Source organism: Oryctolagus cuniculus, chromosome 6, assembly GCF_051225735.1.
Source record: "Oryctolagus cuniculus isolate XC-2025 breed Fujian yellow rabbit chromosome 6, ASM5122573v1, whole genome shotgun sequence".
Lineage (NCBI taxonomy): Eukaryota > Metazoa > Chordata > Mammalia > Lagomorpha > Leporidae > Oryctolagus > Oryctolagus cuniculus.
Genome location: NC_142872.1, coordinates 156,923,433 through 156,949,698, shown reverse-complemented (window position 1 = coordinate 156,949,698; position 26,266 = coordinate 156,923,433). Strand labels below are relative to the sequence as shown.

The window sequence follows — 26,266 nt, the reverse complement described above, 5'->3', positions numbered from 1 at the left end:
AAAACCAAGAAATGATGGTGAGGATGTGGTGAAAAAGGTACCCTAATCCACTGTTGGTGGGAATGTGAACTAGCCCAGTCACTATGGAAGACAATGTGCAGATACCTCAGAACGCTGAAAATAGATCCAACATATGACACAGCACTCCCCCTCCTGGGAATTTACCCAAATGAAATGAAATCAGCATATGAAAGGGTTTTCTGTACCCCATATTTATTGCAGCTCAATTCACAAGAGCTAAGATATGGAATTAACCCAGATATCCATCAGCCAATGACTGGATAAAGAAACTGTGGTTTGTATATGTGTGTGTATATATATGCATATATATGTGTATATATGCTCATATAGATATGGAATACTACTCAGCCAAATAATTAAATCTGGTCTTTTGGGAAAACATGGATGCAACTGGAAACCATTATACTTAGTGAAATAAATCAGTCCCAAAAAGACAAATGTCATGTTTTCCCTGCTCTGTGGTAACTAACAGAGTACCAAAAATATAATGCATAGGAGTAAAATTGACATTTTGAGTTTTGATGATTGCTTACAGCCATCTCTCTACTGTTGAGGAACAGTGTTTTTTTTCTTCTTAGTGGTTTTTGAATTACTGACTTAGTGTAGGGTTAATCTTATGAGCATAAAATAGAACAAGAGTAGATCATTATAAAAATTAAAGGAAGGATTGTGAAAGGAAGGAAGAGGAAGGGTAGGATAGGAAGTAGCAGTATGCTCCTAAATCTATATATATAAAAGACACAAAATTTGTTAACCTTAAAAAATCAAAACATAATTTTAAAAAAGAATGAGTGGGGGCCGGCGCTATGGCACAGTGGGTTAATGTCCTGGCCTGAAGTGCTGGCATTCCGTATGGGCACCAGTTCAAGACCTGGCTCCTCTTCTGATCCAGCTCTCTGCTAGGGCCTGGGATACCAGTAGAAGATGGCCCAAGTGCTTGGGCCTCTGCACTCACGTGGGAGACCCAGAGAAAGCTCCTGGCTCCCGGCTTCAGATGGGTGCAGCTCCAGCCATTGCAGACAATTGGGGAGTGAACCATCAGATGGAGGATCTCTCCCTCTCTCTCTATCTCTCTCTCTCTCTCTTCCTCTGCTCTCTGTGTAACTCTGAATTTCAAATAAATAAATAAATCTTTAAAAAGAAAAAAGAATGAGTGTTGTCACGTAAAGATTTATTTAATGGATAATTTTCGGACATTCTATACCAGGCCAGTGTAGAGGATGCAGTCTTGAGCAGAACGGCACATGTCTGCAATGTGTTCATGTGTTGGTTTAGGAACTATCTAGGTAGCACCTGATGCATTTGCACTGAAGAAGCTGATGAAGATACAGAGGTGAGCAAACAGAAAACAGAACATTTATATTCTTCAAAGCATTGATATTCTTGCTAAGAAGAGCAAACACTAACAATATGCCATGAGCATTAATGATGGAAAGTCTAAGGATAGAATGCTCTGTAGTGCAGGACAATCGTATCTAAACCTCATGAAGGACAGAACACAGAACAACTTCAGAGAAGATCCCTGAAGGGCAGGTGGGAATTTGGTAGAGAACTTGGGGGAGTCTTGTGAGGAAGCTACGGAGCCTTTCTAAGAAGTGAAAGAACTTCACTGTGCTTATTTGGAAGATTTGTTTATTTAATTTTTCAAATGACTAAAAGAGAGGGAGGATGAGAGAGAGAATCTTCCATACACTGAACACTTCTCAAAATGACCACAATAGCCAGGACTAGGCCAGGCAGGAGCCAAGAGCCAGGAAATCCAACCAGATCTCCCACATGGGTAGCAAGGACCCAAATACTTGAACCATCGCCTGCTACCTTCCCAGATGCATTAGCAGGGACCTGGATCAGAAGTAAAGCCACTGGACTCAAACCAGCAAGCCAAAATGGGATGCTAACATCACACATGTTGGCCTAAACCACTGCACCACAAGGCCAGGGCCTGGGCTCATTTGCTTGGTGCCAGTGTTTCATATTCAGACCAGAGATTTGTTTTCTCCTTTGTTATTTGTACGTTTGTTGATGTCTCTTGTTGCAATGTGTTATGCTTGGGCTTGTTAGTAAAAAGACCAATTCATCACATAAGCAAGTACTAAGTGGTGAAGTAAATGTTGTGAGAAAGAGCTGTGTGAAGGAACAGGATGAAGGAGAGAACGAATAACCCTCTTCCATGTGAAGCGGAGAGTTACCCTAGAATTTGAAGATTAGAGTCTGGCACTGTGGCTTAGCAGGTAAAGCCACTGCCTGCAACTCCAGCATGCCACATGGGCACCACTTTGTGTCCCAGCTGCTCTGCTTCCAATCAGGCTCCCTGATAATGGTGTGCAAAAAGCAACAGAAGATGGCCCGATTGTTTGGCCATTGCCACCCATGTAGGAGACCTGGAAGAAGCTCTTGGCTCCTGGTTTCAGCCTGGTCCAGCCCCGGCCATTGCAGCCACCTGGGGAGTGAACCAGTATATGGAAGAGTTCTCTAATTCTGACTTTTCCTCTCTCTCTGCAATTCTGACTTTCAAATAAACAAATAAATCTTATAAAAAAAGAAGTTGAAGATGAGCAGTCCATGGCTAACCATGGGGAAAAACCAGGGTGGGAAGGACTTTTGAGGCAGAAGGAACAATAGCAATACCGGAGGGACCTGTTCTCAGTTCATCACAATAGTTATCCCATGATCTCCTGCTCAGCTGCAAGTTCACAAAGATAGACAAACAGTCCCTTCATGCAGAATCTACAGTATGTGGGAAAAAAACAGGGTTAGCCAAGCAGAGCCGCACTTTCACATCCAAACACAAAACTGTGCAGCTCCACAAATTTTACTTCCAACAAACTGCACTAATAACCTGCTTCTGTGGCATTTTCTCACATCAGGATAGCCAGGCAGAAGCTACTTGTATCAGAAGCAGCTGAGCTCCATTAAAGAGATCTATCACACAGTCATCTTTGCAGTTGCAAAATCCCTAATGCCCCCTTTTAAGATGCTTTTAGTCTGCAGAATATATGGTAGCAAAGATCCCAGGTATTACTTGCATATATTCATGGATTTCCTTTAGCTGTACTAGTCTGCATGATTTTTATTTATTTGTAATATAGTATCAGTAATCAATGAGTTTCACATGTATACTTTGTTTAACTATAGACGTACTAGTGATCCTCTAATTTCAGTATTCATTACATGTTCCAATTCTGAGGATTAGGCTTTGAGGGATGTTTGCAGGAAGATAATTGATAATGTCCGGGGAAGCTTCCAACTAGTCCTGCAGTCTGATAGGACAGACGCTGGTCTATCCCAGCTGTGTGACCTTAGGAAGTTACTTTACCTTTCTGGGCCTTGGTTTTCTCACTGTGAATCCAAAATGAGATGCCCCTGCCATAATGTGAATGGTGAATATTGCACACAATTGAGTGTGAAGCTCTGTAACTTATTGCTGACCCACAGTGGGTGCTCTCAGAGCCCCATAAGCAGCAGCTAGTAAAGATGCATATCTTGACATGCAATCCCAGGGCCCTCGAAGTCTCTAACTGCAAAGCCTTCCTCTAGAGTCATGCCTGCTTATTCCCTCTGTATCCCCTATACTTGGAAATGGAGATGGAATATGGTATATTCTCAATAAATATTTGTTAATTGAATGAATAAATAAATATAATAACTCATGAGAAATCATTTGAAAGCTCAGTCATTTTTCAGGACCCTGAATTAGGAACTTCTCCCCCACCTTCCTTAGTGAATTCACCCTTGCATACTTTTCATTCCTATCATATCACTATCCCAGCAGCTGCCTTAATTAATTAATTTATTTATTTATTTTTGACAGGCAGAGTTAGACAGTGAGAGAGAGACAGAGAGAAAGGTCTTCCTTCCATTGGTTCACTCCCCAAATGGCTGCTATGGCCGGCACGCTGCGCTGATCCGAAGCCAGGAGCCAGGTGCTTCCTCCTGGTCTCCCATGCAGGTGCAGAGCCCAAGGACCTGAGCCATCCTCCACTGCCTTCCCGGGCCACAGCAGAGAGCTGGACTGGAAGAGGAGCAACCGGGACAGAATCTGGCACCCCAACCGGGATAAGAACCTGGAGTGCCAGCGCCACAGGCGGAGGATTAGCCTAGTGAGCCGCGGCACCAGCCAATTTATGTTTATTTTAAAGAACTCTATTGATCAAGTAAGAGGTCATTAAAATATGTTTTGAAGAAGTTAGCATTGGGAGAGTTATTTTTGGAGCCAGGAGAATGTGGTTAGATCCTTTGCTGTTTATGATCTAGGTGATCATGTTGTTAGGTGATCTGATTTTTCTAAAACCATGGTGTTTTTAGGTTTTGTTTTTTTGTTTTGTTTTGTTTTGTTTTCTGCAAATACTTGTCTGGTAACACTATAGTAAAAGCCAAGTATACTACTGTGTCTCAAGGTGCATAACATAGCCTCTGCCATGTGGGTCCCATTCCTTACCTTGGTACTCAGACATCTGAGGCAACTTGAAGAACTCCACTTGCCTCACCACTCCCCCACAGAGCCCAATTCAGTAGGTCTGGGGTGTGCCAGGGCAGCTGAACTTTTGTGAACTCTAGGCCACTCTGATGGATGGGCAGTGTACAGATCCAGAGCATAGCCTCATAAATGTGTCCATGGACTTGACTTTCAGGGTGAAACATCGAAATAGTGCAGGGGAATGAATGTCCTTTTTCGTGGCATCCTCTCCTACACTTGCATCATTTTATGTGCTCTATCACTCCCTTCTTAGCCTCTATTCCTAATGGAACCCATTCCTTCTTTGTCAGTCCATATCTTAGAAGCCATGCAGTGCAGCACTAGTGAAAGCATAATTCACAATTAAGCACTTCCAAACTGACAGAGGGGCCCAGGAAGTTATTGGACTTGTAGTTCAGCCCTTTTTCTCCCTTCCATAAGCAATACAAAGTGCTGTAGGTGGCATCTTAATAAAATATCCCCCACCAGCAGCAGAGCACTGGTGCCCTCAGAGCCATGAGTGGGACCTTTTCCCTTTCACCAGCCATTGTGTGAATAGGGGCACAAGTATCTGGGAAGTTGACAACTGGCAGTAGTGAACATGAGGACACTGCGTAGGGGTGTTTGCTGAAAGCACATCTCTCTGTGCAATGAGGAAACAGCTTCATCTTAGGATGCTCTGCGGACACTTCATTTAATAAAACCCTTGGCATGAGATCCAGGATTAAGAAGACCAGAGAGGAGGGATGAGAGAATCAATGCCACGTCACTCACATATTTTATTTCATTGAATTCTATCAGTAACACTGGGACATATATAATAGTATTGGTATTTGCCAAATTAGGGAATCAAGGCACATAGAAGTAACAGACTACATTTCTAGTAAGTGATGGACGTGAGATCCCAACTCATCCACCAAGAACCCCAGTAAAGAATAACGAGGTAAAGGGTGAGCCAAGCACTGCCATTTGGTCACAGTACAGGTTGTAGAAGTCATTTCACAAGGGGCCGGCGATGTGGCATAGCAGGTAAAGCCTCTGCCTGCAGTGTTGGCATCCCATATGATGCACCTGTTCAAGTCCCAGCTGCTCCACTTCCTATCCAGCTCTCTGTTATGGCCTTGGAAAGCAGTAGAAAATGGCCCAAGTCTTTGGGCCTCTGCACCTGTGTAGGAGACCTGGAAGAAGCTCCTGGCTCCTGGCTTTGGATCAATGCAGCTCCAGCCACTTCAGTCATCTGGGGAGTGAACCAGTGGATGGAAGACCTCTCTCTCTCTCTCCCTCTCTCTCTCTGCGCCTCTCCTTCTCTCTCTGCGTAACTCTGACTTTCAAGTAAATAAATAAATCTTAAGAAAAGAAGTCATTTCACCTCTCCTAGACTCTATTACATGAAAATTATTTCTGTGTGCTTATTTTCAGGTTGAGAAACATACGAGAAAATGGAGGTAGCAATGTTTAAGATCCATAAATAAGTACAAAGATATGAGAAACCACCATTATGAAGCACCATCTTAAGCTCAGCTCAACACTTTGTCAACCCAACAACAGTCAGAAGCCAGATTCTTGCCTGGTTTCTGCAATACAGTGACATTGTAGGTTAAGTTCCTGTTGCTAGTAAGCTAATTACTTTGCTCCTATGATCAGAATAGAAAGAAAATTATGGCCAGCGCCGTGGCTCACTAGGCTAATCCTCCGCCTTGCAGCGCTGGCACACAGGGTTCTAGTCCCGGTCGGGGCGCTGGATTCTGTCCCAGTTGCCCCTCTTCCAGGCCAGCTCTCTGCTGTGGCCAGGGAGTAGAGTGGAGGATGGCCCAAGTACTTGGGCCCTGCACCCCATGGGAGACCAGGATAAGTACCTGGCTCCTGCCATCGGATCAGCATGGTGCACCGGCCGCAGCGCACCGGCCGCGGCGGCCATTGGAGGGTGAACCAACGTCAAAGGAAGACCTTTTTCTCTGTCTCTCTCTCTCACTGTCCACTCTGCCTATCAAAAAAAAAAAAAAAAAAAAGAAGAAGAAGAAAGAAAGAAAATTATTTTGGGCACCAGCACTGTGGTGTAGCAGAGAAAACTTCAGCCTGCAGTGCCGGCATCCCATATGTGCACTGGTTAGAGTCCTAGCTGCTTCACTTCTGATCCAGCTCTCTGCTATGGCCTGGGAAAACAGTGGAAGATGGCCCACGTCCTTGAGTCCCTGCACCCACATGGGAGACCCAGAAGAATCTCCTGGCTCCTGGCTTCAGATTGGCCCAGCTCCATTGCGGCCATTTGGGGAGTGAACCAGTGGATAGAAGACCTCTCTCTCTCTCTCTCTCTCTCTCTCTCTCTCTGCCTCTCTGTCTGCCTTTCAAATAAATAGATAAATCTGGAAAGGAAGGGAGGAAGGGAAGGGAAGGAAAGGGAAGGGAAGGGAAGGGAAGGGAGGGAAGGGAAGGGAAGGGAAGGGAAGGGAAGGGAAGGGAAGGGAAGGGAAGGGAAGGGAAGGGAAGGGAAGGGAAAGGAAGGGAAAGAAAGGGAAGGGAAGGGAAGGGAAGGGAAGGGAAGGGAAGGGAAGGGAAGGGAAGGGAAGGAAGGAAGGAAGGAAGGAAGGGAGGAAGGAAGGAAGGAAGGAAGAAGGAAGGAGGGAGTCCTCTCTCTCAAGTTGCTTATGTTTCATTTCCTGTCATCTTTGATAAAGAGTTAGGGACTCATTCACTCAGTTTCTCCCCTGTGTACCTCCGTTCTATAAATGTAGCACATTCCCTATGAGCCAAAGGCAAAACCAGCCATCATGGTGGCCACACCCTCTTTGTCTGCTGCCTTCTTGGTTGGTTGCCAATTTGGTGGATCTAACCTCCACCACCACCTCTCTCCCCTGCATCTCTGCAGGAACTTTCCCAGCTGCCTTCTCTGCTTCCACCTTTGGCCCCTCCCCACGATTCATTACCAGAGTGATCTTTAAAAATGTTAATCAGTTTATGTCAGTCTTCTACTGAGTATCATTCAGTGTCTTCCAGTTGTAGTAGGAATTAAATGCAAAGGTCTTAGGCTAACCTGAAAGATCTATCTTCACCTCTAGTCTTGTGAGTTGTCACTATGCCCTTCTAATCCCCCAGCAACCCCATTGCTCTTGTCTGCCTCAGGACATGTGCACTTCATGTTTCCTCCTGGACTTCTCCTTGCCCTAGACAGGACTGGCTCATTACAAACTCTCAGGTCAGTTAAACAGCAATTCCAAATAAAGATTTTTCTTAACTCTTGATTTGAATCATGTCATCAACTAGTAAACTCTCTCATCATGACCTATTCTTTATGGCACTTTTCACATTTTGTCAATGTGTGTGGGCATGTTTGGGTTCTTCAGTAGTAAGAACCAAGACTGACATTGTACTGTAGCTAGTTAAGGTGCCACCTGTGACAGCGGAATCTGATATGAGCACAGGCTCAAGTCCCAGCTGCTCCACTTCTGATCCAGCTCGCTGGTAATGCATCTAGGAATGCAGCAGAAGATGGCTCAAGTGTTTGGGCCCCTGCCACCCTTGTTCATGACCCAGAGGGAGTTTCTGGTTCCTGTCTTTGGTCTGGCCCAGCCCTGGACATTATACCCATTTGAGGTGTGAACAAGCATATGGAAAATTGCTCTGTGTATGTGTGTGCATGTATGTTTACGTCTCCCTCTCTCTCTCTGTAACTTTGCCTTCCAAATAAGTAAATAAATCTTTTTTTAAAAAGTAAGAATCATTTCCATCCAATAACGCACTAAATAGCCAGTACCCATCACAAAGCCTGAAAAATAAGTTCTCAATGGATATTTGTCATGCTCATAGAGTGATGTGACATTAGCAATTGCACAAGAAGTTCATCCAAGAGTCCCATGATTTCTATACACTCCACCCACCCATCTGAGACTTGCAGTTCAGTCTTACAAGCCTATCCCTCTTCATTGCTTCATTCCAGGAGCGGCTCGTGCTGTCTGTGCTACCCCGATTTGTTGTCCTGGAAATGATCAACGACATGACCAATGTGGAAGATGAGCACCTGCAGCACCAGTTCCATCGAATCTACATCCATCGTTATGAGAACGTCAGGTAAGAAATGCAACAGCCCCGCCCCAGGTTTCCATATGCTGCTCGTGTGCCTGACAGCTCTCATCACACTATGACTTCTATCTGCCTGAATGTCAATGTCTTCCTTCATTCAGTTGATTAATTCATTACCTAGTGATTATTCAGCAGAGATTTCTACATTTCAAATAGAGGCTGGAGAAGAACGTAAGAAAATTCAATTATATTTTCTAATTGACTTACTGCCTGGCTCCCCCTATAGGAGGCTTCCCTGCCTTCACACTTTGAGTGGAAAAGGCAAAAGTCATTTAGGCTATACTTGGAAAGAAAAAATATCTTAAAATGTAATCTGGGGGCTTCAGGTGTGATCATATAGGTCTCTCCTTACATTCCCCAGAAGTGTCTTCAAAACAATACAGAGAGGAACTACACCATATTTCCCTTTGCAAGCATATTGCTAGGCAATCATTTATCTATCCAACCACTCACCCAATCTATTCGTTCACTCACCCACCTATCCATGCACTTATTCATCCTTTCACACATCCATCTACCCATCCATCCTTCTATGCACACTCTCACTCATCCAATTATCAGACCATCTATCCATCTAAGTCCTCATTATGCCCAGTACTACACTGGATAACATGACATACATTGAAAACCAAAGAGCAGACTCCATAGTGAGAAAGGCTAGTTTTAGAACCTCAGTTTTGCTTCTTCCTGTCTGTGACCTTGAGCAATTTATTAACCTGAATGTCAAGATCTGTCTTTGTAAAATGGATATTTTAACAACTGTGATGTGTAGATTTTGTAAGTGAAAATGCATACAAAGCACAGAACAGGCATGGTTAAGCCTCTAGTATGGCACATTTCAGACATGTTTTCTATCTTGCAAACAAAAGGATCCAATCCTGGATTAAATTAGATTTATTGCAAGGCCATGTGGCAGTTCACAAAATAATCAAAGAAGGACAGAGAAATAGACTAGGGCAGTGGGTCAGAATAAAGCAAGGCCACAGAGCCAGATGCATAGCCAAAATCTTCCCAGAGCACAAGAGCAGCTAGAATGCCAGTGTCACTGCTTCTGAACAGACCATAGCTTGTGCTACCAACTCCTATTTCCTAACACAGTGTGCACCATTGTAATTTCTCCGGCAGTCCCAAGAACCAGATGTGACTGCCTTTGCTCTGCCCTATTCTCTGCTCCTCCTGTTTCCTTTGCATCTCAAGTTAAAACGAAGGGCAGACAAGTTTGGTTGGCTGAGCTGTCACTTTCAAGCAAGTTTCCGGCATTTGCAGTTTACGCAGTAGAACTGTATTTCCCTCCCTCCAAATCTATTAGGGTGGAAATTTCCTAAACATAGGGTAAAATCTCTACATTGAACATTGTCCATACATTGCAAAAATTACAAAGATATACTCTGAGCTCCTTTCTTCCTAACTTTTGTAGGAGGAAAGAGCACGACTCTTCCCTCTTAGCAGCCTCTTTAGGTTTTCTCTGCCTGGTGTGCAAGAACACATTGTAATGCAATGTCCAGCAGAGATCATGATGCTAATATAACCCTTCAGTGGGCATAGCAGTAACGTTATTATTTGGGTTCTTGTTCAAAAATTGAGCTGCCCTGATGTAGATGCTTGAGTTTGCAAAGCAGTTTTTTGTGAAACAGCAGCTCCAATAAATATGCACCCCAATCTAGGAACAGGTCCCCTAGAAAATAGAAACACATCAATACCAATTCTAGAACAATGGGCACCCATTAATCATAATCTGGGGCAGGGTTCTATTACAGTCCTATGACTGACCTGAGGCTGGGAAGAGGGGGTGAGGACATGGGAATGGGCTTAGAAATCTTCCTGAGAGAAGTGGTCCTCATTGACATTAATGGAGATTGAGTTAGCCAAGCGAGAAAACCAAGACAAGATTCTGAGCATTGTGAACATCATGACTCAATGTAGAGCTATGATGGATGCAGAAAACCATAGATAGCCTCAATATGCCTTCCCTGGTGACAGCATGGCTCAATGACAAAGGCATAAGTCAGATCAATATTTTGAAAGAAAATAAAAATGTGTGTATTTATTATATAAACCTGTATATGTTCATTAAATAACATTTATGATATATTATAAAAGTGCCTGTCACCATGGGGAAAGAGAAAATAAATGATAGCAACTTTATAAAGGAAAAAAGGGGGGGATAAACAAGGCCACACATCCGCACTGACCTACTCAGAACCTTAGCTCAATAACACATTAGACTTTCTTTCTGCTTAAGCATTTCTCAGTGCTCTCTTAGGTGGAGAACAGCTGAAGTTTTTCTGCCTCCTCCAGCCTCGCCTATTCATTTTCAGTCATCCAACTGGGTTCTTATGCTGATGACCCTTTCTCAGACATTCACACCGTATTGAATTAAAGTATAATTTCCTGCCCTAGATTTCTCAGTGTCTTTAGTCAGAATCACAGTTTCTAGGGGGAGAGGAATCAATTCAGAAACCGGCTGCCACCCTGGGCTTCTCCCTGGCTGCTCTGAGAGTAGTGGTGACAAGCTGCCCAGGCCCTTGGTAGCACTGGAAAGATGAACTCAGCCAGGGGTGGCAGGGCCTCTCCTGCCCACTGCAAGACTGTAGGATGCTAAAATAAGACCAGAGAGATGGAAGCAGAGGAGGACACTCCGTAATCCATGACTGAGAAACAAAGCCAGACCGGCTGCTACGCCCCCTTCTGCAGCCCCCAGAGCAAACCCTGTGCAGTGTGGGAGAATTTTAAAAATCATTTCTAATTGTGTTCTCTGTTGTTTCTGATGTTAGTTGTTTATGACCCTTCTCTAAAGCTGTCTCCCTCCGTGTGAGCACACTTCCAGCAAGATTCTGGCCGTATCATTTCATCTTTGTGCACTTTAGTTACCCAATCCAAAACAGTGTGGTTGGAAATGGACAAAACATCTGGACTCTTAAGTTGATTTCAGCTCCAAACCCCTGAGACTATAACAGATTCAGGCTATAAGATCCACCTGGCCATTCAGCTTTTTGCGGCAAAAGACCATGTTATGATTTACAAAATTATCTCATTACAGTAGTCTCCTGGTGTAGATTTAATGATCTTTCTTTACTGTTGAGAAAATGAGAGGTTAACTGACTTTCCCAAGAACACACATGGTACTGATGTTCCTGACAATTTTACTGAATTGTGCTAGATATTTCTTAAGAATTATATTTACAGAACTATTAAGTAACATGATTTATTTTTAGCCAAAAAAAAAAAAAACTTATTTAACTCAATTAGTGCTGAAAACTACTATGCCCCTCTGGTATATTCATCTTGGGAGGTGACAAGTTTATGCCAAGAATGAAAATACCTGATGATCTTGAATATAGCACACAGGGGCAGCAGAGTGAGTAATGGAATGAGAATCAGAGCCTTCATTTCTGCCTTTCTCTTTAGTTTGATATTTCCTTATTGTAGAACTGTGACTTAGACCAGTGCTGTTGTCTTGGATGTGCACATGAACCACCCAGGTCTCTTGTCAAAGTGGATGTTGATATAGTCAGTTTGGTTATGGGGCCCGAGAGCCTGATATGCTGTAGTTCTAAGAACCTCCCAGCAGACGCCAGTGGTGGCTATGGCCACACTATGAAAAGGGGGGACTTAAACCTGAATATTTCTGCTGACTACACTGAGGACACGTAAAATGAAGCTTACTGTGTGCTAAGCAGGTGGAATATGGAGACGACTTTCTTCCTGTTCTTTAGCTAATATGAGCAGATGGAACACAGCCTCATAGGGATTGTGCTTTCGAGTGTTGAGTACCATGACAGAGGTATAGCCAAGGCCACACAGGTGACAAGTGGTGTAGATGGACTAACTAGCTGTTCTTAGGGAATTCTCCATTAAAGAAGAGTCTTCACATATGAGTGTAGTATTGAAGGACAAGTACGATTTCAATAGATAGCAAAAGGAAAGAAAACTATGCTAGGAAGCAGGTATATCCTATACAAAATCACGGGTGCATAAAGTAGGGTACACTCAGAAGACTAAGAAATTTCATGACACTGGAACACTGAGTACATCTAAAACTGTTATGACCTTGCCTCCCAGGGAATCCATTTCCCATAAAGCTCCATAAAGGCTATGATGGTACAGTCTGCACTCCACAGTGCTTCCAGTGACTGACGTGTAGCAGGCATTCAATTAGGAATACATGAATGAGCTATCCTTGCCATAGAGAGGTGGACACTAACAGTTTAGGTGTCTGGATCTATAAAGACAGAAGGTTGGATTCCATGATTTAAGGCCTTTCCACCATGATCTAAAGCCTTTCCATGTCCCTCTTGCCATGACAATGAATCGTCTCACTTCACTTGTAATGCAGTTTAATGACAATGACTATGGATTCCAGAGCCAGGCTTCCAGGTTCAAATCCCAGCCCTTCATGACTGTGAGCAAGTTACTCAGGCCTCAGTTCCCTTGTCTGTAAAATAGAAAATGATCGTGATGGATTCTACCACGTAGATTGCTTTGTGGAATAAATGAGTGACTATAGGGAGAACTCGCAGAGCCATACCAGGTCTAAGGACTTGAAGAAATTCAGGACTTATACAAGGTCATAGAATTTGTAAGTGATGAGCAGGGGTTTGGACTCAGATCCATCTAGAGTCAAATCCTATTTACGTGCCAATATGTTCTGCCAGTACAAAGCTGTACAGGACAGTGGCAGTGTGATGACTCTTATAGGGGAACTTAATAAGTAGAAAATCTAGCTATATCATGCCCATGTACAAGATCCTTTAGGAGCTTCGTCATCTTCAGAAGAAAATCCATATTCAGCCCGGTTTATCAATCCATCTTCATTACCAGCCTCATTTTAGCATTCACTTCCCCTCATTCTCATTCCCTCTCTCTCTCTTTCTCTTCCCCCTTTCCCACCCCCTCTCCCTCTCTCATCTATCTCCCCCTCCCTGCTTCTCTCTCTCCTTTCCTTTCTTTATCCTCCTTTCTCTTCTTTTCCTTTCCCTCCCCTTCTTTTCCAAACCTCCTTGCTCAGTGCTACCCTGTTACTGTCCTTGAATTCCTATAGACCGTGGATGAGTTTGCTTGCTGTTTCACCAGACTGTGGTATGTACTGGTCCTTCTGCTCAGAATACTCAACCTTCTCCTTCCTATACTCCCTGTATCCCATGTTTACTTCAAGATTCATCTGAGATTTTGCTTCACTAGGTTATTCTTGATCCCCTTTCATTCCCCAGCCTGTCTTTCTGTCATAGTACCCATGACCCTCCATTGTTACTGAGGTTCTCCTTGCCTGCTGATCTCCATTCTTCAGACTCTTGGGATGTTGAGGACAGACACCAGGTCTTATTTATCACTATCCAATGTCCTAGCAGATATAAATATTTTCTACAAGAATTGAGGCCTTTGGGCCAGCACTGTGGCATAGAAGGTAGAGCCACTGCTGCGATGCCAGAATCACATATGCATGACAATTCATGTCCACTTCCAATTCATGTCCCTGTTGGTGGCATGGGAAAGGCAGCAGAAGATGGACCAAGTGTTTTGGCCCCTGTCACCCATGTCTCCCAGCACCAGTTTTGCTCTTGCCCGGTGCTGGCTGTTGCAATCATCTGGAGAGTGAACCAGCAGATGGAAGATCTCTTTTTATCTCTGTCTCTGTCTCTCTCTCTCTCTCTCTCTCTATCTATCTCTATCTCTGGCTCTTCCTCTCTCTGTAACTGACTTGCAAAATAAATGAATAAATCTTTTTTAAAAATAATTAAGAGATTAACTAATTAACAATAGTTTCTAAACTGGGAAACAGAATTGATTATTTATTTATGTGTTTGTTTGCTTATTTGAAAGACAGCCAAAGAGACAGACAGCTCCCATCCAGTGATCCACTCCCCAAATGCCTACCATAGCCTTGGGCCAGGGCAGAAGCCAGGAGCCAAAAACCCAGTTTGATCTCTCACATGGGTGATAGAAACCAAATCACTTGAGTCACCAGTATTGCTCCACAGGGTCTGAATGAGCTGAAAGCACGAATCAGTAGCCAGAGTCAGGTGTCACACTCAGGTATTCCTGTGCAGGATGTGAGCACATTAACCAGTGCCTCAACTGCTCAGTAAAAAACCTGATTTTTAATAACATCAAGAACAGAATTAGGGGAAAGTACAAATCCCTTAAAATAAAGGGCAAGATGTTGACTACCTGTGCATCTATATAAGCTTATTTAAAGAGTTTGTAACACACACAAACTTTGAAAACTTCTGAATAAAAGGGGTGACCAGTATAAGTCATCACACACTCCACAGTGTTTTCTAGGTAGTTACCTATTTCATTAAAACTAAGTCATACTGATTGTACACTCATTATTATTTCATGCAACACTAAGAAACTGTTTCACACTGATAAAATGCCATTATTTTTAAGGCATATCCCAGTTTCTGAAAGGTTGAAACGTAAGAAATTATGAATATGGTGTCCTGTTTGGGATCCCATCTTTCTGTTAGAGGTTCCTGAGATGGTGTGGCAAAGGGATGGAGGAATGGCCCTCAACACAACTCAATGATGTAGAAAACCCCAACTCGACCACATAGTCCCTGCAGGATATTGGAAAAGTCTTACCTCTCAGAGCATCAGTTTTCTCACCTCCAGAATGGAAAGAACTATGCCTGCCCCTACCAGGTTGTGGATGGATAAACTAAGACAGTGCCTGGCTTTTATAAAACTTTCAAAGACTGGCCTCTTCCCTTATGCCAAGTCGTATGCATGGAGCACGACTTCACCTGACTTAAATCCTCAGAAAATATGAGCATTTTAGGAAAGTAGTTATTTCACTGGAGGCCTCCCACCTTTGCCACCTATCCTCATAATTTTTGAGAAACACTTACTTCAGTTTGCCTGTCATTTAGAATAGAGTACATGTCCTGGGCTCAAGATGGTGACACTTTTTGCTCTCCCCATCCCCCTGTGTCTGTTTTACTCCATGAGCATAGCACCTGCATTGCTATCTATTGTGAAAATATAGAGCTAATTCACGAAGTTTCATTTTGCTTTTCACAACAAATTGATCTTTTCATACAGATAAATTTCCTTTGGGGTTGTGTGCACTGCCTATACTCCACACCCCTGCACAGGAAGAAGGGCCTTTGGTGTTCCTTTGTGCTTCCTGAAATCCTGGGTGGATGTTCACCGCCGAGATACTTGTTAAATAGGAAGCATTCCTCCTGATTCCCATGGCAAGGAGAGCTAAAATCTCAGACCACAGACATGATTGATTTATTTGAATGATATAATTATTTATTTTGTGTGTCTTTCAGGATGGATTAAAATATTAATTCACTTCCTCCCACCCCCCTCCCCAATGTTTAGTATTCTTTTTGCAGATGTTAAAGGATTTACCAACCTCTCCACGACCTTGTCCGCTCAGGAGCTGGTCAGGATGCTCAACGAGCTCTTTGCCAGATTTGATCGACTGGCCCATGTGAGTTGAATTTAATTCCCTCTTAGTCCTCTGCAGGAGTGAGGCACTGCATGTAGAATTAAGGAAGAGAAGGATTTAGGCTTCCATCACCAATGCCGTTACCATTCTGCATCCTTTTCTTGGGCAGAAACCCCTGACCTTCTCACATTCTGGGGACTAATGTCAGTTATTTACAGGTCTTGGGTGGGAACTTTTTCAGATTAATTTTCCCAACTGAGAGGCAGATGGTTGAGTGCCAGTCTTTTTTATCTGCTTTCCAGTTACCCATCATTATTTTCTCCTCACGTGGCCAGGTGCCATACAGCTGCAGCCCTTGGTGCTTATGCATGCAATGATGGCCGCCTGCAGCTTCCTAGACAACCCTGGCCATCTGGAATGAATTAGCCTGTTCTAAGAACCAGTAATCTGCTAGGCCATCCCACCAACATTGTGATTGACATAACTTAAGAGCTTTGTTTTTAGCCAAAAAGACACCACCTTCATTTTTCAGCTGGCTTAATCGGAGCTAAATGAGAAAACAGATCAAAGGAGATGAACATTTGCTACCAAACCAGATCTGTAGTCCTAAAGCCACTGAAGTTACAGAGGAGTAATCTTGTCACATTGTGTTTTAGAGTGGGCTTTGAGTTCAAATAGGCATGACTAATTGCCTGCTTTCTAAAGTGTATATATTAGTGCCAACTTCACAGGGCTATAATGAGAATTAAATAAGATCACAACAAGTGGGAGTTTATTTTTACAGTATCAAAATGTACTGTTTTATGTCTGCCTTGCTCTAAGGGAAATCCATTCAGAGTTGCATCTGAGCTACTAGATATTGTGCATGTTGGTGCATGTTGGGAACATGAAAATTTTGTGTGTGTGTGTGTGTGTCTGTGTGTATATATATATATATATATATATATATTCTTTTTTCCTAGAGTTAAATCTGGTCAGGCATACACAAATAGATAACCAAAGCACAATGTGTTTGTTGTGTGGCATGATGAAGGTAAGTCAAGGATGTCTGGAGTGTGTGAGCACAGGCAACACACAACCCTTGGAGCAGGACGCTCTCCTGGAGACAGTGACACTTAAGTTGAGAGTCACTTAATGAGACAGGCAAAGACAGGAGAATAAGCCAGGAGAAAGAAGCCACATAACAAGTTAGATATCTTGTGATTCCACTTACAAGACATTCTATAAAAGGTAAAATTAGAGAGGCAGAAAACAAATTAGCAGTTGCAATAATCACTGTACCTGAAGTGAGATGATTGATAAGGAAGTACGGACTGGGGTGCTTTAGGGGTGATACGGCTGATTTGTCCAAATTATGGTGATTTCATGACTGTGCACATTTGCCAGAACAGTGAATTTTATTGTAAACAATTTAAACACTAATTATCAAAGTAAAGAAATCAGAAATGGATATTTTATGCAGGGGTGAGAACAAAAATAAAGATGTTATTCTATTTATGTGAAGAAAGCCAAAGCTGTTGCTGGAAGGAAAAGTATATGCTAAGAAGTGATCATGAGGCTATAAAGACAGGCAGGAACCTGAAAAAGAACCTGGATGAAAAAATTGTATGTACTGAGCAACCATTAGAAAGGATGCTAACCTGACCAGAGAGGGAGGTAGAAGCTGAGGTCTCCTAATGGGAGGGTTGGGTTTATCTAGAGGATGGAGAATTTGGAGAAAAACATGTATACCAGTTCCTTGAGTTCTGGCATTGCTGGTGGTTAGTGTTATGTACACATAGTTTTGCGATTCCTATTGCTGTTCTGAATTTTCTTTGCTCAAAGATGTCAAGTAGAACAAAAGTTGCCCTCCGATAAGAATTGACAGATATGATCAAGGTCAATTGCAGTCACATTAAATCCCACTGGCCCAGAGAATAGGCAGCCAAGTAAAAACTGACCATTTATTGAGTACTTACTGTGTGCCAGTCACCATGAAACACTCTGGGAAGACTAAACCAGTCCCTTCCCTCAAGATGTTCAGAGGCTGGCAAGAGACAAAAACAGTCCCTGATCATTGCAGCAGAGTGGTGTAAGCAAGTAACAAATACACACAGGAATACTGATGGATGGAGGAGTCCTCAGTGCTTGTGTGGGGGCTGAGCTGGCAGCATCCGGAGAAGAACCACATGCAGGCTGGGTTTGATGAAGAGCAGGAGCTTTCCTGGCATCAGATTAGACAAAGAAGTGCCTTTTAGGCTGAGTCGTGGTGCAGAGGCAGGCAAGTGTGAAAGCATACTGCTTGTTTGGGAGCTGCAAGGAGCTCAAAATTGCTGGAGCATGAAGGGCATGGGATTTGCCAGTGAGAAATTAACCTGAAAGGGAAAGGATGAACAAACCCTGGAGGGCATGGAGCAGCATTTTAAGGAACATGGACTTTGTTCTGTAGCCTTGGGTTTCCACCCTGGTCATCATATTCACAGGACGGGAGATGAAAGTGATGGAAGTGGAGATACGATCAGTCAAGTACTAGTGGGTGCAAGAATGGTGATTATTGTCTGAGGCCTGAATCTTATTACATGATTTTAAAGAAAAAAATCAAATGAAGCAGAGATGTATGATGAAGAGGCTTATTGTTGATTGATTTGATAAGAATATTAAACGTTCATAAACTGCCTGATTGGTGTGATGTGCTCTGCTGAATGCTTTCCCCGAATCAACTAATGTCGTTCTCATAACAAACCCATGAGGCAAGTTCTTTATTGTTCTCATTTTACTGAATGATTGACTGAGGCTCAAAGAAGCAAAATAATCTGCACAGAACCATTAGTAGCTGGGCATCTATGGTTTAAACCCAAACAACTGAGACTAGGTGGCTGCTCTTGATCCCCGATCCACGGCACAGGATCGAGGACAAGACAGCAGAGAGGTGTGGCGGCTCAGGTGGAACGGGCTGAAGGGCTTGACTTGAATGTGACTTGAGCAAATCATCTCGCTGACTCTATTTCCTAAAAGAATTGAAGTAAAGACTAAATTAAACAGTACGTTTTCAGTGTCCCAATACAGCAGACAGCTCCAAATGAGTACTCAGCATAATTCGCCCTTAGTAATTCCCAGTCTACCCTTTCCCGCCTCCCTGCCTACCCCAGGTTCATCAGTACCTACATCAGATCCTCTTTGGAAAAGCATGAAAAACTCTCCCAGTGAAAACAACACTGCTATGGTTGCAAAAAGAAAGTCTACCCGTTTCAGCCCCCAAATTTAGGCAAGTCGCTTGACCAGCTAGGTGACAGGCTCAACCTATGTATAAAAGGGGTTGAATTTGCACTTTTTGCAGTGTCTTTTAGCGCCAAAATTCCATGACTCTATAATGCTCTTTAGTTGCTTTGTCTTGATGCTTTGCAGTAGATTTGTATTATGTTGAAGTTCAGGAAGAATCCATCTCAAATGTAAATGGTATACACTGTACTCATTTATTCACTGCATTATTAAAATGTGGAGATAACCTCAAAGTCTTCTATTAAAATTCATTTTAGTTGGATTGAACTTTTCAGTGCCATTGTGGTTCAAGCTGCCCAGTATAGGACATTCTGACCCTTAACCATGCCCTCGACAACACCCATAACTCTATTATTTGATCTTTTAAATAAAGTAGTTCTTCTCTACTCCTTCCCCATCTAACTTAGGCCTTAAAAGGAAGAACATATTTGTTGTTATACTATTTTTATCACTGTATCTTAAAACTGTTTCTTAAATTGCTGTCAAAACCATAAGCAAACTAAATTTCCAGCAATGAACAAACACTATGGGAAGCCAATCAACAGATGAACAAGAATGAGACAGCAATTTTTACCAATGTAGAAAGGATTTCATGATATCTCCCTGCATGAAAAAGGCCTGTTTTGTGCCGGAATGCTATGGCAGATTTATAGAGAATAAAATAGCGCATCTGTTTACATGTGTACCTGTCCAGGTGAAGGCAAAGCAGCATTGAGGAGGGGGCAAGATCAGGCTCCCAAGCACTGTGTGCCTGATGAAAGGGGGCTTGACAGTGAGCCTTAACCTTGAACCTTAACCTCGTTCACTGTTTCGTTTTTACTAGGACACACTTACTACTTGTGTGGTTAAGGTTGGATAAAATACTATAAAATCTGTCACAACTTTTAGCATAACTCCTTTTTAAAAAGCACACTAACAACACCAGTGTTTTTCACAATCCTTTTTTCACCTTTTATTCATTTTTCTACTGACTAAAGTAATGTTTATTAATTATATAAAATGCAAACATCAAAAATGTACATGGGAGCTGGAGCCACAGCTCAATAGGCTAGTCCTCCACCTAGCGGTGCAGGCACACCGGGTTCTAGTCCCGGTCAGGGCGCCGGATTCTGTCCCAGTTGCCCCTCTTCCAGGCCAGCTCTCTGCTGTGGCCCGGGAGTGCAGTGGAGGACTGTCCAAGTCCTTGGGCCCTGCACCTCATGGGAGACCAGGAGAAGCACCTGGCTCCTGCCATCGGATCAGCGTTGTGCGTCGGCCGCGGCGGCCATTGGAGGGTGAACCAACGCAAAGGAAGACCTTTCTCTCTCTCTCTCTCTCTCTCTCACTGTCCATCTGCCTGTCAAAGAAAAAAAAATGTACATGGGGCAGGCCCTTGGCTTAGCATTAAGAAGTCAGTCTTGTTACCCACAGCCCACATCAGAGTACCTGGGTTTACCCCTGGTTATAGCTCCTGACTCAAGCTTCCTGTTAATGAAGACCTTGAGAGGTGGCAATGATGGTTCCAGTAATGTGGTTCCTGCCACCCACATGGAAGGCCTGAATTGCAGTCAGGTTCCTGCTTTTGGCCATCTGCTGGCTTGTTTCAGATATTGGAGGAATGAATCATGTCTCATTCTCTCTCTCACTGCCTCTCAAATAAATAAATGTTCTAATTTACACAAAAAGCACACATTCCTATAACTCTAACAGGTCTCAATAATATAATCATCATTGATAATTTCATATATTCATTTCATAATTTTCATTTGCTATTGACATATACGATTTTATAAATTTTCTGGATTTTCCTGAGACTTCATATCAAAACATCAAGATGAGAGGGAAAGAATTATAATAAAACTAAATAAAATTTGCAAGAAGATCCTCACCCTGATTTACTTTCCTTTTTAAATATCTTTTTCTAAAACAGCGTGTTTTCCTTAGATGTTTCCAAATAAATTTCTGGCTAAAAGAAGTTGCTTGGATTACTATGAAGTCATCTGACAGCTTATAGGATTTGGTCAGAAAAAGCTGTCTGCAAACTTACAGAGCTTGACAGATAAGAAGCCAGGCCTTTCATATATACACATATGCATGTATGCTTACTTACAAAGATAGATGCACACACACATTTATCTATACATACTTATATGTGAAATATGCAATACAATATGCATATTTTATATAGAGACTGTATCTCTAAATACATGTCAGGTTCTACACAAACTATGAATAGGGTATAATTTATATATACTATTTATTGGAGGTTGCATAGAATTTGATAGGGGCAACCAGTTTCACCTTTTATTTACAAGAAAAACATACCCTAGGTATGAACATCTTCACATCACTGTTCAGTGTCTGCCCCAGAGGAGTAGTAAACCGTTTTATTCAATCTCCTTCCAAAACACATTTTTGTCAGGAGATCTAGCATTCTGGACTCTGCCATAATTCCTGCAGTTCTGTGAGGAAAGAGCACAGAGCCCCACTGTCAGACAGACACGGCCTCTGACTTGCAGTGTGCCCTTCAGGCCTAAAACTGGCTTCTTCTCAATGTAAAACAGCACACTCCCCTCCAAGTGCTTGTGATGACTCGAAGATCAGCCTGATGTGAGACCAGTGTGAGGCATTTAACGCATAGCCTGGCACAGGGCACGCACTCCGTAAGTACCAGTTCTTCTCCCTACTTAGACTATTCCAAAACGCTTTCATCTCTGTTTTCATGGATCGATCACTGATTAGGAGCTGGGGAGTTTCACATCTGGTCCAGGTTGTGACTTTCAGCTGCTCATCTGTGGCTATGGAAGTTTCTCAAATCTCTTGTGTGGAAATCCTCGCATTGACAGAATAATTGTGACTTCTACTTGCCCTGCCATGTTCAGGATTTCACCATGAGGAACCCAATGACAAGATAAGGAGCAGTATGTTGAACGTTGAGAAAGCTCCTTCCTGGTGGCTGCTGTCATTGCCATCACTAAATGACAGGCTTGCTCTAGTACGTGTTATGGACGAGGCACATTGCTCCGGTGCTTGTCCCATATGGGAAGCTGAAACCCACATATCAGTGGTTTCAGGTCAGGGTGCCATTCAAGGTCAAAAAGCTGGCAAACTTAACGGGAATTCAGAAGTCCGATCCCATACCAAAGCATTTCTGCTACACTTCTTTCCCTCATCCCTCCCCGCAGCCAACAGAAGCAAATGGCACACCTGAATTTAACAGCACCAGACCCCCACTATCCTGAGACCTCACACCCGACTCAGCATACAAAGATCATTTGCAGATGAAGTCACCATTCCCTGCCTTCCAGCCTCTGTGTTGTGATCTGAGAAAAAGGATTTTTTTTTGTTTTCTGTAGTTATTTTTACTGTACTTTTTTGTAGAGTACAGTGTGATACTTCATCACATGGGTTTAAGGTGAATGATCACATAGGATGGTTGGTATGATCAATTCCTTCAACAGGGCCGGCGCCGCGGCTCACTAGGCTAATCCTCCGCCTTGCGGCGCTGGCACACCGGGTTCTAGTCCCGGTCGGGGCGCCGGATTCTGTCCCGGTTGCCCCTCTTCCAGGCCAGCCCTCTGCTGTGGCCAGGGAGTGCAGTGGAGGATGGCCCAGGTGCTTGGGCCCTGCACCCCATGGGAGACCAGGAAAAGCACCTGGCTCCTGGCTCCTGCCATCGGATCAGCGCGGTGCGCCGGCCACAGCGCGCTGGCCGCGGCGGCCATTGGAGGGTGAACCAACGGCAAAAGGAAGACCTTTCTCTCTGTCTCTCTCTCTCACTGTCCACTCTGCCTGTCAAAATAAAAATAAAAAATAAAAATAATAAATAAATTCCTTCAACAGTTTAAGCAATTTTTGATAAATACAAATAAAAGAACATGCGTCTGGGATACAATGTGACACTCCAGTACGTGTGTGAGCATGCACTGTGTATTGATCAAATCCGAGCAATGAACAGCTTCGTCTCCCCATTCTTACCTCATGGGTCAGAGTATTGGAGCTCCTCCCTTTCAGGCATCTATCAAATATATTATAATTTATTATCAACTATAATCTCTCGATTGTCCTTTAGCTCAATTGTATTTTGGTAGCTATTATCCACTCTCTTTATTATCCCACACACACATCCTTCCCAGTCTCTATTAACTACTTTTCCACATTCAGATTGACCTGATGTTGTCTTAATCTCCTCCAGTTACATCCGTTTTCCTGCAAATGACATCATTTTTATGGGTGAATAATGTTTGATTGTGTGTGTATATATCTATATATTTTTTCTTTATCCATGCATCCACTGATAGGTTTCTAGGTTGTTTCTGCATCTTACCTACTATGACAATAGAGTACAGCAATAAACAAAGCATGTATCTCTTTGATATGCTGACTTCATTTCCTTTGGATATATACCCAGAAGTGGGATAGTTGGATCATATGGTAGTTCTATTTTACTTTGTCTTTTTTTTTCTCAAAGAGACCTTTTACTTAATGAGTATAAATTTCATAAGTACAGCTTAGAAATATAGTGATTCTTCCCACTATACCTACCCTCCTGCCCTTACCCCTACTCTGCCACCTCCTCCCTCTCCCATTTCAAGTCCCATTCTCCATTAAGATTCATTTTCAATTAATTTTATACACAGAAGACCAACTGTATACTAAGTAAAGATTTTAACAATTTGTACCCACACACAAAAAAAAGCTGTTTGAGAACAAGTTCTACAGTTAATTCTCATAATACAACTCATTAAGGACAGAGGTGCTGCGTGGGAAGTAACAGCACAGTGACTCCTGTTGTTAATTTAACAATTAACATTCTTATGTATGACATAGGTCATCACCTGAGACTCTTGACATGACCTGCCAAGGCTATGAAAGCCTTTTGGATCCACATCTCTGCCAGTATTTAGACAAGGCCATAAGCAAAGTGGAAGTTCTCTCCTCCCTTAAGAGAAAAGTACACTCTTCTTTGATGGCCACTTCTGTCCACTGGGGTCTAACTACAGAGATTTTCATGTAGAACATTTTTTGCCACAGTATCTTGGCTTTCCATGCCTGAAATGCTCTCACTGGCTTTTCAGCCAGGTCAGAATGCCTTAAGAGCTGATTCTGAGGCCAGAGTGCTATTTAGATCAATTGTCATTCTATGAGTCAGCTGTGTGGACTGCTTCTCATGTTGGAATATTCTCTCCTTTTTAATTCTATTATTACAATACACTTGATCTTATTTATATGATCCCTTCAACACTTAATTCTGTCTATATGATCACTTTAACACTTAAGATGGCACTTTTACCACACAGCTTAATAGGATTTGGGGTCCCATGGCAAGTTTTTAAACTATACCCTTAGAAGTTAGTCCATAAGAATAAATGCAGAACTATACAGCTTTACAGTTACAAACTTCCTCCTCCCTGTCTTATTCCCCCTCTTATTTTTCACCAAGATCTATTTTCAATTGACTTTATACACATGTGATTAACTCTGTGTTAAGTAAAGTGTTCAACAAATAGTGTTAAGAAAAAAACTATTCCTTGACAGTCAAGACAAGGGCTGTTCAAGTCATTAATTCTCCAAGTGTCAATTTCACTTCTACAGATTTCCTTTTAGATGCTGTATTAGTTATCACAGATCAGGGAGAACATATTGCATTTGTCCCTTTGAAACAGGCTTATTTCACTAAGTATGCTGTTTCTCAGATGTACCCATTTTGTTGCAAATGTTCAGATTTCATTTTTTACCACTGTGTAGTATTCCATAGAGTATATATTCCATAATTCCTTTATCCAGTTTTCAGTTGACAGGCATTTATGTTGATTCCATGTCTTAGCTATTGTGAATTGAGCTGCAATAAACATGGAGATGCAGATAATACTTCACTTTGCTGATTTCTTTCCCTTGGATAAATTTCCAGGAGTGGGATGGCTGAGTCATATGCTAGGTCTATATTCAGATTTCTGAGCTATTTCCAAACTGTCTTCCATAGTGACTTTACCAGTTTACATTCCCACCAACAATGGACTAGGGTACATTTGTCCCCACATCCTCACCAGTATTTATTGCTTATTGGTTCCTGTATGAAAGCCATTCTAACAGGGGTGAGTTGTGACTCATTGTGGTTTTGATTTGCATTTCCCTGATGGCTAGTGATCCTGAACTTTTTTTCATGTGTCTGTTGGCTATTAGGATTTCTTCTTTTGAAAAAATGTCTGTTTAAGTCCTTGGCCCATTTCTTTAACTGGACTGTTCGTTTTGTTGATGTGGAGTTTCTTGACCTCTTTATATATTCTACTTATTAATCCTTTGTCAGTGGCATAATTTGCAAATAATTTCCCCCATTCTGTCGGTTGCCTATTCACTTTTCTGAGTGTTTCTTTGCAGTACAGAAACTTCTCAATTTGATATAATCCCATTTGTTAATTTTGGCTTGATTAGCTGTGTCTCAGGGGTCTTTTCCTAGAACTCTTTGCCTGTGCCAAAGTCTTGCAGGGTTTCCCCAATGTTCTCTAATAATCTGAGGGTATCAGGTTATAGATTTAGGTTTTTAATCCATTTTGAATGTATTTTTGTGTAAGGTATAAGCTAGAGGCCTTGCTTCACACTTCTGTGTGTGGAAATTCATTTTTCCCTGCATCATTTGTTGAAGAGAGACTGTCCTTTCTCCAGGGATTTGCTTTAGCTCCTTGGTCAAATGTAAGTTGGTTGTAGATGCATGGATTGATCTGGCATTTCTATTCTGTTCCATTGGTCTATCCATTTTTATACCAGTACCAGCCTGCTTGATTATAACTGCCCTGTTATGTGTCTTAAAATCTGGTATTGTGATGCCTCCGGCTTCGTTTTTGTTGTGTAAGATTGCTTTAGCTATTTGAGGTCTCCTGTGTTTCCATATGAATTTCAACATCATTTTTTCTATATCTGAGAAGGATGACTGGTATTTTGATTGGTATCGCATTGAATCTGTAAATTGCTTTTGGAAGAAGAGACATTTTTATGATATTAATTCTTCCAATCCATGAACATGGAAGATTTTTTTCATATTTTTGGATCTTCTTCTATTTCTTTCCTTAATGTTT

At 42.4% G+C, this 26,266-nt stretch overlaps 1 protein-coding gene across 5 annotated transcripts in view; it reads left to right on the top strand.

Annotated features, from left to right (window-relative positions):
• ADCY8 (adenylate cyclase 8) overlaps window positions 1-26,266 on the top strand; it is a 250,150-nt gene that overhangs the window by 85,258 nt on the left and 138,626 nt on the right. For all 5 annotated transcript variants that reach the window (XM_089335713.1, XM_051844023.3, XM_051844024.3 and 2 more), the window contains exons 3-4: window positions 8,412-8,542; window positions 15,887-15,998. In XM_089335713.1, the coding sequence (XP_089191839.1) occupies window positions 8,412-8,542; window positions 15,887-15,998 (243 nt within the window). The remainder of the gene's footprint in view (window positions 1-8,411; window positions 8,543-15,886; window positions 15,999-26,266) is intronic.